A 19,079-nucleotide genomic window follows, 5' to 3' on the forward strand; every position below is an offset into this window, starting at 1 on the left:
TGATTATTTTCTGCTTTAGATGCTATCAGATCATGCCCCCATTTCTACACAGATCTCAATATTGATGACCATATGCATTGAGAGAGAGTACGAGAGACATACAACCTTTGGCGACACCTAGCATCCAGCTTTATCAGTCTAAGACTGTCTGTCTGAACAGAATGCATGCACGTGTCCTTTTAGGTCCCGTTTCCATGCACTCTCTCCAAGTATCCGATACTCCCACTGAAACATGATGAATTTTTGTGACACTCCTCAGAAGTAGATGGGAGATTCGATGGCGGAAGGGGGGGGGGGGGACTGAGGATTCAGACAGGGGAGGGAGGGGGGAATTGAGGATGCAGGAAGGGGAGGGAGGGGGGAACTGAGGTTTCAGGGAGAGGATGGAGGGGGTAACTGGGGATTCAAGGAGTGGAGTGAGGGGGGAACTAAGGATTCAGGGAGGGGATGGAGGGGGGGAACTAAGGATTCGGGGAGGGGAAGGAGGGGGGAACTGGGGATTCGGGGAGGGAGGGGGGAACTGGGGATTCGGGGAGGGAGGGGGGAACTGAGGATTCAAGGAGGGGAGGGAGGGGGGAACTGAGGATTCAAGGAGGGGAGGGAGGGGGGACCTGGAGATTCAGGGAGGGGAGGGAGGGGGAAACAGGATTCAGGGACAGTCACAAGAATTAAAAGCAAGACTGGAGCTAGGTCTCCATCCATTCATGACTGGAGCTAGGTCTCCATCCATTCACAACTGGAGCTAGGTCTCCATCCATACAAGACTGGAGCTAGGTCCCCATCCATACAAGACTGGCGCTAGGTTTCCATCCATACAAGACTGGAGCTAGGTCTCCATCCATACAAGACTGGAGCTAGGTCTCCATCCATACAAGACTGGAGCTAGGTCTCCATCCATACAAGACTGGAGCTAGGTCTCCATCCATACAAGACTGGAGCTAGGTCTCCATCCATACAAGACTGGAGCTAGGTTTCCATCCATACAAGACTGGAGCTAGGTCTCCATCCATACAAGACTGGAGCTAGGTCTCCATCCATACAAGACTGGAGCTAGGTTTCCATCCATACAAGACTGGAGCTAGGTTTCCATCCATACAAGACTGGAGTTAGGTCTCCATCCATACAAGACTGGAGCTAGGTCTCCATCCATACAAGACTGGAGCTAGGTCTCCATCCATACAAGACTGGAGCTAGGTCTCCATCCATACAAGACTGGAGCTAGGTCTCTATCGTTACAAGACTGGAGCTAGGTTTCCATCCATACAAGACTGGAGCTAGGTCTCCATCCATACAAGACTGGAGCTAGGTTTCCATCCATACAAGACTGGAGCTAGGTCTCCATCCATACAAGACTGGAGCTAGGTCTCCATCCATACAAGACTGGAGCCAGGTTTCCATCCAATTGGACGACAGATTTTCATGTGACTATTCTAAAATCTGTCCCACCTGTAGTATTTCCACCAAACATACTTGTTACAGATAAACAGCAGTGCACGTTGAGGTAGTGCCCATAAAATGTACTTTTTTCCCGCATAAGTTTTCTTGTCTCAAATAAATAACTTATTTTCAACTCTATCGATAGTTAACTGTTGTGTTAAAAATAGCAAATGTGCCTCCTCTGGTCTTGGCATGTAGTCTCTAGCCCAACAGCTGGCAGATACAGTGCGGGTAGGCGAGTCTACATGAGATTATTTATAGATTACTTTATTTCTATTTGTCAAAAGGCAGCCAAGGATCGATCATCATGTCACCAGAATAAGAGTCTCAATATTTATTGGCAAGGAGCATAAAACTCATCGACGTGCACTTTCACCACCCTGTAAAGTTCATCATCATCATTTATTTAATCTGTATCCTAATTAATTGCATGCTTTCCTTAATTAATTGCATGCTTAATTAATTGCATGCTTTCCTAATTAATTGCATGCTTTTTTTTCTCATAGTTGACTCCAAGTTAACTTCAATTTAATGGTTATTATATCAATATTTGTGCATAAAATTATTTAACCTTGAATTCCTGTGACTAACAACTTCAATAAGACAATAGATCTCTACCAGGAAATTGAGAAGTCATCAGAGTTTCACAGCAATTCCACATCAGAATGGTAATTTGCATAGCATTTTTAGCTAATCCTAAACATATTACATCATTTACTTTAGGTCTGCTTCAATGGCTTTCATAAGGTAGGTAAGCATTGTTTAAATGAGGACTGAAGTCAAACGTCAGTGTCCAAACATGAGTATGCAATTACATTGAAATGAATGGGTTTTCAGTGGTCTCCCCCACAAAAATGTTTTTCTTGAATTTCAAATGATCTTCAATCATGTTCAGACTACATTTTGAGGTAATACATGCATATTATATGCAAGACTGAATATTTATTAATTGACCCTGGGGATATGAAAAGTGGTTTAACCCATAAAATAGTATCTTGTCAACAATTAAATCAAATTTTTCACAACAGTATTTTTCATACCCTATTCTTGTTTCACCATACTTTTACAGACATATAAACCGCCTGTTTTTTTTTTACATTTTAACCATTTCTTTACATATTCCTGCTCTTCAAGGTCTCTTCTAACAGGAACGATGCAATATTCATTGATCAACCAACTGAATTCCTGCCTTTTATCCAATATCTTTGGTGAGTGGTTTTGAGTTTTTTTTTACACACAACACGGTGTGGCACTGTAACTTGTAAATTGATTCTCTGTCAATACGCTCTACCGGCCGCTTGAGTATAGGGTTAAACGTTTAAGTAGAGATGAAAAATCAGCCTCTGCTGTCAGACAGTAAACACTTAACGACAGAACAATCAGTGTGTTTTTAGACAGATCATTCACACTGACATCACTGTAAAATGGGGGGGGGGTGAGACTAAGGCCCGGTTTCCATAGAGATGGAATTTAGGCTTACTATTGTTTTAAAGATCCATCTTTCCAACAACGTCCCGAAGACGGAACACGCGTTTCCCCTAAAAAACCACACGAGAGAACGGTCACTGGGTGCGTCGTTGGAGCGTGTGTCGATACTGATAGGGATCGAAAGAAAGGGAGGGCTGATCTCGGATCAGCTTTCTCTCTTCAAATCGTTCCTTAAAATGTGCTCAATAATGTTCTATAATACTGACCACGGATCAGCTTCTAGAGAGATATTACCACCTAAAGCAACAAACATTGAGGCGGTTTATTCTAAATGCACTATATCACCGATTTGGCACATCATGAAATATATTGCGACAGATTACAGACAGTAGCCTACAAAATAGAAAATAAAAATAGAAATCAGTTGATTGAACATGAAAAGTATTTTGATATTGTTGATTGTTTATGTCATTTTGGGTTTGGAAGCATCTCACCACACTGCACCATGTCAACACACCATGTCAACACACGTACAGCCTGATCTAACCCCTGTCCTACAGCCTGATCTAATCCCTGTCCTACAGCCTGATCTAACCCCTGTTTTACAGCCTGATCTAACCCCCGTCCTAATCCCTGTCCTACAGCCTGATCTAACCCCTGTCCTACAGCCTGGTCTAATCCCTGTCCTACAGCCTGATCTAACCCCTGTCCTACAGCCTGATCTAATCCCTGTCCTACAGCCTGATCTAATCCCTGTCCTACAGCCTGATCTAACCCCTGTCCTACAGCCTGATCTAATCCCTGTCCTACAGCCTGATCTAGTCCCTGTCCTAATCCCTGTCCTACAGCCTGATCTAACCCCTGTCCTACAGCCTGATCTAATCCCTGTCCTAATCCCTGTCCTACAGCCTGATCTAATCCCTGTCCTACAGCCTGATCTAATCCCTGTCCTACAGCCTGATCTAATCCCTGTCCTACAGCCTGATCTAATCCCTGTCCTACAGCCTGATCTAATCTCTGTCCTACAGCCTGACCTAATCCCTGTCCTACAGCCTGATCTAATCCCTGTCCTACAGCCTGATCTAATCCCTGTCCTACAGCCTGATCTAGTCCCTGTCCTAATCCCTGTCCTACAGCCTGATCTAACCCCTGTCCTACAGCCTGATCTAATCCCTGTCCTACAGCCTGATCTAATCCCTGTCCTACAGCCTGATCTAATCCCTGTCCTACAGCCTGATCTAACCCCTGTCCTACAGCCTGATCTAATCCCTGTCCTACAGCCTGATCTAATCCCTGTCCTACAGCCTGATCTAACCCCTGTCCTACAGCCTGATCTAATCCCTGTCCTACAGCCTGACCTAATCCCTGTCCTACAGCCTGATCTAATCCCTGTCCTACAGCCTGATCTAATCCCTGTCCTACAGCCTGATCTAGTCCCTGTCCTAATCCCTGATCTAACCCCTGTCCTACAGCCTGATCTAATCCCTGTCCTACAGCCTGATCTAATCCCTGTCCTACAGCCTGATCTAACCCCTGTCCTACAGCCTGATCTAATCCCTGTCCTACAGCCTGATCTAATCCCTGTCCTACAGCCTGATCTAACCCCTGTCCTAAAGCCTGATCTAATCCCTGTCCTACAGCCTGATCTAACCCCTGTCCTACAGCCTGATCTAATCCCTGTCCTAATCCCTGTCCTACAGCCTGATCTAACCCATGTCCTACAGCCTGATCTAATCCCTGTCCTACAGCCTGATCTAATCCCTGTCCTACAGCCTGATCTAACCCCTGTCCTACAGCCTGATCTAATCCCTGTCCTACAGCCTGATCTAATCCCTGTCCTACAGCCTGATCTAATCCCTGTCCTAATCCCTGTCCTACAGCCTGATCTAACCCCTGTCCTACAGCCTGATCTAATCCCTGTCCTACAGCCTGATCTAATCCCTGTCCTACAACCTGATCTAATCTCTGTCCTACAGCCTGACCTAATCCCTGTCCTACAGCCTGATCTAATCCCTGTCCTACAGCCTGATCTAATCCCTGTCCTACAGCCTGATCTAGTCCCTGTCCTAACCCCTGTCCTACAGCCTGATCTAACCCCTGTCCTGCCCCTGCCACCTTCCTTTAATGTTTATTGACTGATCCAGTCAGTCTGACTCAGGAAACTGCCTTACACAGCACTTTATCTGCTTTCCCTGTCTTTCTCCAGATCAATTAGACACTGTAGCTGCATGCAGACAGCAGAGAGCAGAGAGCAGGGAGCAGAGAGCAGAGAGCAGAGAGCAGAGAGCAGGGAGCAGGGAGCAGGGAGCAGGGAGCAGGGAGCAGGGAGCAGAGAGCAGGGAGCAGGGAGCAGGGAGCAGGGAGCAGGGAGCAGAGAGCAGAGAGCAGAGAGCAGGGAGCAGGGAGCAGGGAGCAGGGAGCAGGGAGCAGGGAGCAGAGAGCAGAGAGCAGAGAGCAGAGAGCAGGGAGCAGGGAGCAGAGAGCAGGGAGCAGGGAGCAGAGAGCAGAGAGCAGGGAGCAGAGAGCAGAGAGCAGAGAGCAGAGAGCAGAGAGCAGGGAGCAGGGAGCAGGGAGCAGAGAGCAGAGCAGAACCTTAAAGAAGGCTATGGGAAGAAGTGAGAAGCACTGAGGCAAACTGACAGATTGATGTTATGATTCATGTTTAATTGAATGTGGCTGAAAGTGCCTCTATATAGGCTGACATGCGGTTCATAAATAACAACTCCAGATTGTTTAACACATCACCATGAAAGGCATTTGGCTCCTACCGGCTGTTCCTGACGACTGTGTGATCACGCTCTCCGTATCTGATGTGAGCAAGACCTTTAAACAGGTCAACGTTCACAAGGCCGCAGGGCCAGATGGATTACCAGGACGTGTACTCAGAGCATGCGCGGACCAACTGGCAAGTGTCTTCACTGACATTTTCAACCTCTCCCTGACCGAGTCTGTAATACCTACATGTTTTCAAGCAGACCACCATAGGCCCTGTGCACAAGAAAGCGAAGGTAACCTGCCTAAATGACTACCGCCCCGAAGTATTCACGTCGGTAGCCGTGAAGTGCTTTGAAAGGCTGGTCATGACTCACATCAACAGCATCATCCCGGAAACCCTAGACCCACTTCAATGTTAGTACCGCCCCAACGGATCCACAGATGACGCAATCTCAATCGCACTCCACACTGCCCTTTCCCACCTGGACAAAAGGAACACCTACGTGAGAATGCTATTCATTGACTAGAGCTCAGCGTTCAACACCATAGTGCCCACAAAGGGCCCTGGGACAAAACACCTCCCTCTGCAACAGGATCCTGGACTTCGTGACGGGCTGCCCCCAGGTGGTAAGGGTAGGCAACAACACATCTGCCACGCTGATCCTCAACACGGGGGCCCCTCAGGGGTGCGTGCTCAGTCCCCTCCTGGTACTCCCTGTTCACCCACAACTGCATGGCCAGGCACGACTCCAAAACCATCATTAAGTTTGCTGAAGACACAACAGTGGTAGGCCTGATCACCGACAACGATGAGACAGCCTATAGGGAGGAGGTCAGAGACCTGGCCGGGAGGTGCCAGGACAACAACCTCTCCCTCAACGTGAGCAAGACAAAGGAGCTGATCATGGACTACAGGAAAAGGCGGGCCAAACACACTCCCGTTCACATCGACAGGGCTGCAGTGGAGCAGGTTGAGAGTTTCAAGTTCCTTGGTGTCCACATCACCAACAAATCTCATGGTCCTAACACACCAAGACAGTCGTGAAGACGGCCCTCAGAGGACTGAAAAGATTGGGCATGGTTCTACAGCTGCACCATCGAGAGCATCCTGACCGGTTGCATCACCGCCTGGTACGGCAACTGCTCGGCATCTGACCTTAAGGCACTATAGAGGGTAGTGCGTACGGCCCAGTACATCACTGGAGCCAACCATAGTCACCCAAGTCATAGATTGTTCTCTCTGCTACGGCACGGCAAGCGTTACCGGAGCGCCAAGTCTAGGTCCTAAAAGCTCCTTAACAGCTTCTACCCCCAAGCCATAAGACTACCGATTAATCAATCAAATGGCCAGCCAAACTATTTACATTGACCCCCCCCCCCTTCTTTTTACACTGCTGCTACTCGCTGTTTATTATCTATGCATAGTCACTTTACTACTTCTTACATGTACAAATGACCTCAAATAACCTGTAACCCTCCACATTGACTCTGTACCGTAACACCCTGTATATAGCCTCCACATTGACTCTGTACCGGTGCCCCCTGTATATAGCCTCCACATTGACTCTGTACCGGTACCCCCTGTATATAGCCTCGTTACTAACCTGTAACCCTGCACTTTGACTCGGTACCGGTACCCCCTGTATATAGCCTCCACATTGACTCGGTACCGGTACCCCCTGTTTATAGCCTCCACATTAACTCTGTACCGGTACCCCCTGTATATAGCCTCCACATTGACTCTGTACCGGTACCCCCTGTATATAGCCTCCACATTGACTCTGTACCGGTACCCCCTGTATATAGCCTCCACATTGACTCTGTACCGGTACCCCCTGTATATAGCCTCCACATTGACTCTGTACCGGTACCCCCTGTATATAGCCTCCACATTGACTCTGTACCGGTACCCCCTGTATATAGCCTCCACATTGACTCTGTACCGTAATACCCTGTATATAGCCTCCACATTGACTCTGTACCAGTACCCCCTGTATATAGCCTCCACATTGACTCTGTACCGGTACCCCCTGTATATAGCCTCCACATTGACTCTGTACCGTAATACCCTGTATATAGCCTCCACATTGACTCTGTACCAGTACCCCCTGTATATAGCCTCCACATTGACTCTGTACCGGTACCCCCTGTATATAGCCTCCACATTGACTCTGTACCGTAATACCCTGTATATAGTCTCCACATTGACTCTGTACCAGTACCCCCTGTATATAGCCTCCACATTGACTCTGTACCAGTACCCTCTGTATATAGTCTCCACATTGACTCTGTACCGGTACCCCCTGTATATAGCCTCCACATTGACTCTGTACCGGTACCCCCTGTATATAGCCTCCACATTGACTCTGTACCAGTACCCCCTGTATATAGCCTCCACATTGACTCTGTACCGTAATACCCTGTATATAGCCTCCACATTGACTCTGTACCAGTACCCCCTGTATATAGCCTCCACATTGACTCTGTACCGGTACCCCCTGTATATAGCCTCCACATTGACTCTGTACCATAATACCCTGTATATAGCCTCCACATTGACTCTGTACCAGTACCCCCTGTATATAGCCTCCACATTGACTCTGTACCGGTACCCCCTGTATATAGCCTCCACATTGACTCTGTACCGTAATACCCTGTATATAGTCTCCACATTGACTCTGTACCAGTACCCCCTGTATATAGCCTCCACATTGACTCTGTACCGGTACCCTCTGTATATAGTCTCCACATTGACTCTGTACCGGTACCCCCTGTATATAGCCTCCACATTGACTCTGTACCGGTACACCCTGTATATAGCCTCCACAATGACTCTGTACCGGTACCCCCTGTATATAGCCTCGTTGTTGATATTTTTTACTTTAGTTTATTTAATAAATATTTTATTAATGTATGTATTCAGCATTTCATGGTAAGGTTGTATTCAGCATTTCATGGTAAGGTCGTATTCAGCATTTCATGGTAAGGTTGTATTCAGCATTTCATGGTAAGGTTGTATTCAGCATTTCATGGTAAGGTTGTATTCAGCATTTCATGGTAAGGTTGTATTCAGCATTTCATGGTAAGGTTGTATTCAGCATTTCATGGTAAGGTTGTATTCAGCATTTCATCGTCAGGTCTATAGTATTCGGTGCATCTGACAACATACACGGACCAAGTCTTTGACTACCTGAGTCCTCCCTGCTGCCTCCTGGTCATATTTCATATCATGGTCATTTCATCCAACAATTCCTATGCACCTGCAACAAGTAATCACAGATGTGTGTGAGATATTTTCCTATTTAATATTGTGGTCTGTGAAAGTGAGAATGATTTAAAACTCACACCAGTGCCAATCAGCAACACCAGGGACCGACAACTTGAAGGTCAGATGTGTTTTACCAATTACTGGCATCATTAAGGGGTTTCTCCAATGTTCGGACATTCCAAGAGAGAGAACATCAGGAGTGTCTGCGAGTGTCTAGTTTCTCTGTTTAGACTGTATGACAGGGTAGGGAGGTGAATCATTACTGTATGACAGGGTAGGGAGGTGAATAATTACTGTATGACAGGGTAGGGAGGTGAATCATTACTGTATGACAGGGTAGGGAGGTGAATCATTACTGTACGACGGTAGGGTGGTGAATCATTACTGTATGACAGGGTAGGGAGGTGAATCATTACTGTACGACAGTGAGCACTAGTTGACTACCCCCAGTGTTTACTGACCACCCCCGGTGTTTACCGACTACCCCTGGTGTTTACTGACAACCCCCGGTGTTTACTGACTACCCCCAGCGTTTACTGACTACCCCAGGTGTTTACTGACTACCCCACGGTATTTACTGACTCCCCCCAGTGTTTACTAAATACCCCAATGTTTACTGACTCCCCACAGTGTTTACTGACTACCCCCGGTATTTACTGACTACCCACAATGTTTACTGACTACCCCCGGTGTTTACCGACTACCCCCGGTGTTTACCGACTACCCCCGGTGTTTACCGACTACCCCCGGTGTTACCGAATACCCCCGGTGTTACCGACTACCCCCGGTGTTAACTGACTACCCCCGGTCTTTACCGACTACCCCCGGTGTTTACCGACTACCCCCGGTATTTACCGACTACCGCCGGTGTTTACCGACTACCCCCGGTATTTACTGACTCCCCCGGTGTTTACCGACTACCCCCGGTGTTTACTGACTACCCGCGGGGTTTACTGACTACCCCCGGTATTTACTGACTCCCCCCGGTGTTTACTGACTACCCCCGGTGTTTACTGACTACCCCCGGTGTTTACTGACTACCCCCGGTGTTTACTGACTACCCCCGGTGTTTACTGACTCCCCCCCGGTGTTTACTGACTACCCCCGGTGTTTACTGACTACCCCCGGTGTTTACTGACTACCCCCGGTGTTTACTGATTACCCCCGGTGTTTACTGACTACCCCTGGTGTTTACTGACTCCCCCCAGTGTTTACTGACTCCCCCCGGTGTTTACTGACTACCCCCGGTGTTTACTGTTTCCCCCCAGTGTTTACTGACTACCCCCAGTGTTTACCGACTACCCCCGGTGTTTACTGACTCCCCCCGGTGTTTACCGACTACACCCGGTGTTTACCGACTACCCCCGGTGTTAACTGACTACCCCCGGTGTTTACCGTCTACCCCCGGTGTTTACCGACTACCCCCGGTATTTACCGACTACCGCCGGTGTTTACCGACTACCCCCGGTATTTACTGACTCCCCCGGTGTTTACCGACTACCCCCGGTGTTTACTGACTACCCGCGGGGTTTACTGACTACCCCCGGTATTTACTGACTCCTCCCGGTGTTTACTGACTACCCCTGGTGTTTACTGACTACCCCCGGTGTTTACTGACTCCCCCCCGGTGTTTACTGACTACCCCCGGTGTTTACTGACTACCCCCGGTGTTTACTGACTACCCCCGGTGTTTACTGACTACCCCCCGGTGTTTACTGATTACCCCCGGTGTTTACTGACTACCCCGGTGTTTACTGACTCCCCCCAGTGTTTACTGACTCCCCCCCGGTGTTTACTGACTACCCCCGGTGTTTACTGATTCCCCCCAGCGTTTACTGACTACCCCCAGTGTTTACCGACTACCCCCGGTTTTTACTGACTTCCCCCGGTATTTACAGACTACCCCCGGTGTTTACAGTCTTCTCACCTGTTATATTTCCATGGTTATCTCTGTTATTCTGTGTATCTGGCCTTCTCTCTCTCTTTCCCTCTCTTGTTCTTTCTCTTTCTCTCTCTTTTTCTCAATGTATACCTCTCTCTCTTTCGCTCTCTCTCGCTCCGTCTCAGGTCTCTCTTACAGTTGGAACATGCTCAGGCGTGACGAGGCACCAGGTCACTCTGAAGTAGAGTAGAGACAGACTGACAGTGTCGCAACTAACTTGTGTTTTGATTGGATCCCCAAAGACCCAAAAGACCTTTTCAAAAGAGAGAGAAGAGAGACATTGGACACGGACCGCTGCACCAGACGTAACCATGGAAATCGGGCCAGTAAAAGGAAGTAATGTAGTCTAGGAGCAGCGCTTTGAAACTGTGTGTCTCAAATGGCCCACTATTCCCTTTGTAGTGCACCCTATTCCCTTCATAGTGCACTACTGTTGACCAGACCCTAGGGTGCACATTTCTGACGCACATTTAGGCTACAGCCAGAACTGAATAACTGAATATAACACTTCTTACCTCTTGTCTCCCAAGTCTGTTTTGTTGCCAACTAGCATGATAATGACATCACTTCCTCTCTCTGTTCTGACGTCGTCGATCCATTTGGACGTTTGCTGGAAGGAGTTCACATCTGTTTGAGGAATAGCAGAAGCAACAAAAAAAAAGTAGTTGTCATCTTGCTTAACGTTTCTCAAACATCACATTTCGAAGGTTTTCCAAATGTCAAATTATTTAAGTTTAGGTTTTAGTTTAGGAATTAACTCCAAATTATTTAAGTTTAGGTTTTAGTTTAGGTATTGACTTTGAAATCTCAAGGTTAGGTTTAAGTTGAGGTATTGACTCTGAAATCTTAAGGTTAGGTTTAAGTTTAGGCATTGACTCTGAAATCTTAAGGTTAGGTTTAAGTTTAGGCATTGACTCTGAAATCTCAAGGTTAGGTTTAAGTTTAGGCATTGACTCTGAAATCTCAAGGTTAGGTTTAAGTTTAGGCATTGACTCTGAAATCTCAAGGTTAGGTTTAAGTTTAGGCATTGACTCTGAAATCTCAAGGTTAGGTTTAAGTTTAGGCATTGACTCTGAAATCTCAAGGTTAGGTTTAAGTTTAGGCATTGACTCTGAAATCTCAAGGTGAGCCATTGACTCTGAATGGTTAAGATAAGGGATAAGGTTTGGGATAGCCTTAAAACAAAAATGTAACTTTTTATCGCTGGATTTGAACATGCAACCTTTGGCACCCGAGGCAGATGCTTCCCACAATGCTTTGGCTTATACAATATTAATCAGTTTACATTGTGTTACTTTCGTCCCAACCGTTTCTCCTGTACCTTCTCCCAGGCTAACACCAAAGACTAGCTAGCATGATACGTGACTAGCTAGCATGACACTTGTCTAGCTAGCATGACACTTGACTAGCTAGCATGATACTTGACCTGCTAGCATGATACTTGACTAGCTAGCATGACACTTGACCTGCTAGCATGATACTTGACTAGCTAGCATGACACTTGACTAGCTAGCATGACACTTGACCTGCTAGCATGATACTTGACTAGCTAGCATGACACTTGACCTGCTAGCATGACACTTGACCTGCTAGCATGATACTTGACTAGCTAGCATGACACTTGACTAGCTAGCATGGTACTTGACTAGCTAGCATGACATTTTGTTTCACATATTTTTTATTTAACTAGGCAAGACATCTGACTAGCTAGCATGACACTTGGAACCTGTTATTTAGACACTAGACAGGTTAATTAACACATGATGTTTGGAACCTGTTATTTAGACACTAGACAGGTTAATTAACACATGATGTTGGGAACCTGTTATTTAGACACTAGACAGGTTAACACATGATGTTGGGAACCTGTTATTTAGACATTAGACAGGATAATTAACACATGATGTTGGGAACCTGTTATTTAGACACTAGACAGGTTAACACATGATGTTGGGAACCTGTTATTTAGACACTAGACAGGTTAATTAACACATGATGTTTGGAACCTGTTATTTAGACACTAGACAGGTTAATTAACACATGATGTTGGGAACCTGTTATTTAGACACTAGACAGGTTAATTAACACATGATGTTGGGAACCTGTTATTTAGACACTAGACAGGTTAACACATGATGTTGGGAACCTGTTATTTAGAAACTAGACAGGTTAATTAACACATCATGTTTGGATCCTGTTATTTAGACACTAGACAGGTTAATTAACACATGATGTTGGGAACCTGTTATTTAGACACTAGACAGGTTAATTAACACATGATGTTGGGAACCTGTTATTTAGACACTAGAAAGGTTAACACATGATGTTTGGAACCTGATATTTAGACACTAGACAGGTTAATTAACACATGATGTTGGGAACCTGTTATTAGACATGATGTTGGGAACCTGTTATTTAGACACTAGACAGGTTAATTAACACATGATGTTGGGAACCTGTTATTTAGACACTAGACAGGTTAATTAACACATGATGTTGGGAACCTGTTATTTAGACACTAGACAGGTTAATTAACACATGATGTTTGGGAACCTGTTATTTAGACACTAGACAGGTTAACACATGATGTTGGGAACCTGTTATTTAGACACTAGACAGGTTAATTAACACATGATGTTGGGAACCTGTTATTAGACACTAGACAGGTTAATTAACACATGATGTTGGGAACCTGTTATTAGACACTAGACAGGTTAACACATGATGTTTGGGACCTTAAACAACTAAACACAACTCTACAACCGAACAGGGTCCATTTCTTTTATGACTTATATCACTCAAAAACACTTTTTGTTAATAACTCGGCGAAACATGGTCGGATGGGCTGTTTTTGTTGTTGTTGTTGTTGTTGCAGGGAGCTCTACATTAGGAACATGCTGACTTCGCTAGGTCGTTCCAGCTCCTGTCTTATCTGAGAAAATGGCTGTGTTACCTTCGCCCAGTGTTACCTTTGTCCCGGCTCTCTCCTACTCAGATAGTATTTGATACTATCTATACACTTGTTTTGACCTTGACACACCCGTTCAGAAAGCAATTAGGTTTACTGTTCATCTCCCCAGGGTCTTAAAGAAGATGGTGTGTGTGTTTATCTCTCTGTGTGTGTGTTTGTGTGTGTGTGTGTGTGTGTTTATCTCTCTCTGTGTGTGTGTGTGTGTGTGTGTGTGTGTGTGTGTGTATGTGTGTGGGTGAGTGTGTGTGTGTGTGTGCATCCTAAAGAAGACAGCTCCTTCTTCCTCACAAAGATATTAAATCACTGTCTCTGATGGCCTCAATGGGACCTGACGCAACACAGATGTCCCAGTTTATGATGGAGAATAAAGGAAGAACCTGATCAAATCTACAGGAAGTGATTGACATGATAGTTCTAACTGTGGGTTAATGAAGAACCATGAAATAATATATCAGCCCTGTAAAACAGCGGGTCCTGATTCCGGTCATAACAATGACTGCATACAAAGTGTGTGTGTCTCTGTGTGTGTGTGTGTGTGTGTGTCACTGTGTGTGTGTGTGTGTGTGTGTGTGTGTGTGTGTGTGTGTGTGTTTCTGTGTGTGTGTGTGTGTGTGTGTGTGTGTGTGTGTGTGTGTGTTTCTGTGTGTGTGTGTGTGTGTGTCTGTATGTGTCTGTGTGTGTCTGTCTCTTTGTGTGTCTCTGTGTGTGTGTGTGGCTATGTGTGTCTCTATATAAATATATATGTGGGTGTGTCTATATATACATGTATATGTGTGTTTGTGTGTGTCTGTGTTTGTGTGTCTGTATATGTGTGTGAGTATATGTGTGTGTGTGAGTGTGTGTTTGTGTCTGTATATGTGTGTGAGTATATGTGTGTGTGTGTGTGAGTGTGTGTGTGTGAGTATATGTGTGTGTGTGTGTGAGTGATCCCCACTCACTTGTAATATCATAAACCACCACGGCCACAGTAGAGTCTCGTATGTAGGAGGGAATGAGGCTCCTAAAGCGCTCCTGTCCAGCCGTGTCCCACAGCTGCAACCTCACCTGGGGATCAGAGAGACACACCTGGGGATCAGAGAGACACACCTGGGGATCGTCAGATTATTCATCATGTCCAGAGAGCCTGTATTTTATATAGAATAATTTAATATAATGGCGCTGGTCCATATTTACTGCTCATGACCAATTCTGCTAATTGTTTTTTAATTAATTAATTACTATTATTTATTAGTAATGTTTTTGCTCTGATCTTAACTGTTTTTTTTTTTTTACATCATATTTCCTCCATCGTTCCTTTAACTGAAGACAGCTTCTGGACATCAGAACAGCGATCAGTCTGGACATCAGAACAGCGATCACAAACCTCAATTTGGATGAAGATTTCTACTTAAATGAGTCGACAGCTGTGGATGAACTGCTCGAATAGGGAATGATAGAATAGGGAATGATAGAATAGGGAATGATAGAATAGTGAATGATAGAATAGGGAATGATAGAATAGTGAATGATAGAATAGGGAATGATATAATAGTGAATGATAGAATAGGGAATGATAGAATAGTGAATGATAGAATAGTGAATGATAGAATAGTGAATGAGAGAATAGTGAATGATAGAATAGGGAATGATAGAATAGTGAATGATAGAATAGGGAATGATAGAATAGTGAATGATAGAATAGGGAATGATAGAATAGTGAATGATAGAATAGTGAATGAGAGAATAGGGAATGATAGAATAGGGAATGATAGAATAGGGAATGATAGAATAGTGAATGATAGAATAGTGAATGATAGAATAGTGAATGATAGAATAGGGAATGATAGAATAGTGAATGATAGAATAGTGAATGATAGAATAGGGAATGATAGAATAGTGAATGATAGAATAGGGAATGATAGAATAGTGAATGATAGAATAGTGAATGACAGAATAGTGAATGATAGAATAGCGAATGATAGAATAGTGAATGATAGAATAGTGAATGATAGAATAGTGAATGATAGAATAGTGAATGAGAGAATAGTGAATGATAGAATAGGGAATGAGAGAATAGTGAATGATAGAATAGGGAATGATAGAATAGGGAATGATAGAATAGGGAATGATTGAATAGTGAATGATAGAATAGTGAATGATAGAATAGTGAATGATAGAATAGTGAATGATAGAATAGGGAATGAGAGAATAGGGAATGATAGAATAGTGAATGATTGAATAGTGAATGATAGAATAGTGAATGATAGAATAGTGAATGATAGAATAGGGAATGAGAGAATAGGGAATGATAGAATAGTGAATGATTGAATAGTGAATGATAGAATAGTGAATGATAGAATAGTGAATGATAGAATAGGGAATGAGAGAATAGGGAATGATAGAATAGTGAATGATTGAATAGTGAATGATAGAATAGTGAATGATAGAATAGTGAATGATAGATTAGGGAATGAGAGAATAGGGAATGATAGAATAGTGAATGATTGAATAGGGAATGAGAGAATAGGGAATGATAGAATAGTGAATGATTGAATAGTGAATGATAGAATAGTGAATGAGAGAATAGTGAATGATAGAATAGGGAATGATAGAATAGTGAATGATAGAATAGTGAATGATAGAATAGTGAATGATAGAATAGTGAATGATAGAATAGTGAATGATAGAATAGTGAATGATAGAATAGTGAATGATAGAATAGTGAATGATAGAATAATGAATGATAGAATAGTGAATGATTGAATAGTGAATGATAGAATAGTGAATGATAGAATAGGGAATGATTGAATAGTGAATGATAGAATAGTGAATGAGAGAATAGTGAATGATAGAATAGTGAATGATAGAATAGGGAATGATTGAATAGTGAATGATAGAATAGTGAATGATAGAATAGTGAATGATAGAATAGTGAATGATAGAATAGGGAATGATTGAATAGTGAATGATAGAATAGTGAATGATAGAATAGTGAATGATAGAATAGGGAATGATTGAATAGTGAATGATAGAATAGTGAATGATAGAATAGTGAATGATAGAATAGTGAATGATAGAATAGGGAATGATTGAATAGTGAATGATAGAATAGTGAATGAGAGAATAGGGAATGATTGAATAGTGAATGATAGAATAGGGAATGATAGAATAGTGAATGATAGAATAGTGAATGATAGAATAGTGAATGATAGAATAGGGAATGATTGAATAGTGAATGATAGAATAGTGAATGAGAGAATAGTGAATGATAGAATAGGGAATGAGAGAATAGGGAATGATAGAATAGTGAATGATTGAATAGTGAATGATAGAATAGGGAATGAGAGAATAGGGAATGATAGAATAGTGAATGATTGAATAGTGAATGATAGAATAGGGAATGATAGAATAGTGAATGATAGAATAGTGAATGATAGAATAGTGAGTGATAGAATAGTGAATGATAGAATAGTGAATGATAGAATAGTGAATGATAGAATAGGGAATGATAGAATAGGGAATGATAGAATAGTGAATGATAGAATAGTGAATGATAGAATAGTGAATGATAGAATAGTGAATGAAGGAAGCACTTCCTCGGTTACGTATTTCATATGACAGGCTACACCGGTTATAAAGACGATTAGTGTTCTTCATTTGAAGAATTCTCTGTTTTCACACGCGATTGTGCAATGACTGGGCATATAAGGACACATTTTTCACCAGGCTTTTGTTCGGCTACGGACTGGCCAACCCTGTTCCAGGGGTCCTAGGACTACAGGCTATGCTTAGAATTATTTTGACACTTTAGTTGTGATACAAACCTTATTAAAACATATAGGCCTTATTTGAAAATGTCACAAAGAAATGCAAGTGATAATATTGTCACCCATCAGACTGTTCTCAATTTAATCTGGACTTAACATATACTAAATATATACTATATACTAATAATAATATATACTAAATATATACTATATACTAATATATAATATATACTAAATAATAATAATATATACTAAATATATACTATATACTAATATATAATATATACTAAATAATAATAATATATACTAAATATATACTACTAATAATAATATATAATATATACTAAATAATAATAATAATAATATATACTAAATATATACTAAATATATACTATATACTAATAATAATATATACTAAATATATACTATATACTAATACTAATATATACTAAATATATACTATATACTAATAATAATATATACTAAATATAAATATATACTAATAATTATAATATATAATATATACTAAATAATATGTGTAAAATTAGTTTGATTTAGAACGGGCCTTTTTTTATGCACCTGTCAGAACAGGGGCAGGAGGAAAAATACAGGCCATGAATAGCGTATCGAGGTTGCTTTTCCCCCGGTTCATGTTCATGCCAGCCAGGTAGGTTGTAAAGCGAAGCAATGTGCTTAATGTTAGGAAAGTTGACAAGTAAATATAGTAGACCTAGCCTATGAAAAGCTGATGGGATCCTCCTCTTTTTAATAGAGGCCATCAAAACTTTGTTTTCTCACACAGTTGCAAAGCCTAGAGAAATGTTGTGCAACATTGGCTTATAGGAACACGTATTTCACTTATTTCATTCCATGCATCAACCAGCTATGAGGAGCTGGCTCTCGCTGGCTCTCGCTGGCTCTCGCTGGCTCTCGCTGGCTCTCGCTGCCCAACAGGTGATCCTATTCCGCTCAAACTCTGAATGCCGGGGCTCTCAGGAGGTGTTTGGTTTGATTTTCCATTGCATTTGCATTGATTTCAGAGGGACCATAGAGTACCAGGCCATTAGTGACTGGCAGTCCGCAAGTTTGGTATGACCATCAGAGTGACCTGTATATATTAAGGGGTCAGAGCCCTATGGGGCCTGTATATATTAAGGGGTCAGAGGCCTATGGGGCCTGTATATATTAAGGGGTCAGAGCCCTATGGGGCCTGTATATATTACGGGGTCAGAACCCTATGGGGCCTGTATATATTAAGGTATAAAAGAAGTGCACTACAGATGTAATAGGGTGCTGTTAGGAACACAAGCCAGTACATCTGAACCTGAGGGGATGATATTCCACAGAGAGAGAGAAGTGGCCCTGGGGGGCGACACTAGAAGGGTATTAAAAGAGCCTTAGATTGAGTTAACTTACCGTTCGGTCCTCCAAGTACATCGTTTTTGACAGGAAGTCTATTCCAATTGTGGCCTGAAATGAGAAAAAACAAATAGAGACACGTGGGATCAACATTATTCTATAAAATGAAGAAAAGGAATCAAATTAACAACATTAAAATATTAGCCTATAGTT

At 43.0% G+C, this 19,079-nt stretch overlaps 1 protein-coding gene across 5 annotated transcripts in view; it reads right to left on the reverse strand.

The window, feature by feature from the left end:
• LOC110524898 (ras-related protein Rab-6B) overlaps positions 1–19,079 on the reverse strand; it is a 178,433-nt gene that overhangs the window by 57,271 nt on the left and 102,083 nt on the right. For 3 of the 5 annotated variants that reach the window (XM_090233558.1, XM_036982599.2, XM_090233542.1), the window contains exons 3-5: positions 18,924–18,977; positions 14,700–14,826; positions 11,306–11,417 (exon numbers count right to left, since the gene is read on the reverse strand). In XM_090233558.1, the coding sequence (XP_090089684.1) occupies positions 11,306–11,417; positions 14,700–14,826; positions 18,924–18,977 (293 nt within the window). The remainder of the gene's footprint in view (positions 1–11,305; positions 11,418–14,699; positions 14,827–18,923; positions 18,978–19,079) is intronic. The other 2 variants (XM_036982647.2, XM_090233598.1) reach the window with 1 other exon arrangement.

Source organism: Oncorhynchus mykiss, chromosome 1, assembly GCF_057628025.1.
Source record: "Oncorhynchus mykiss isolate SJ-2025 chromosome 1, ASM5762802v1, whole genome shotgun sequence".
NCBI lineage: Eukaryota > Metazoa > Chordata > Actinopteri > Salmoniformes > Salmonidae > Oncorhynchus > Oncorhynchus mykiss.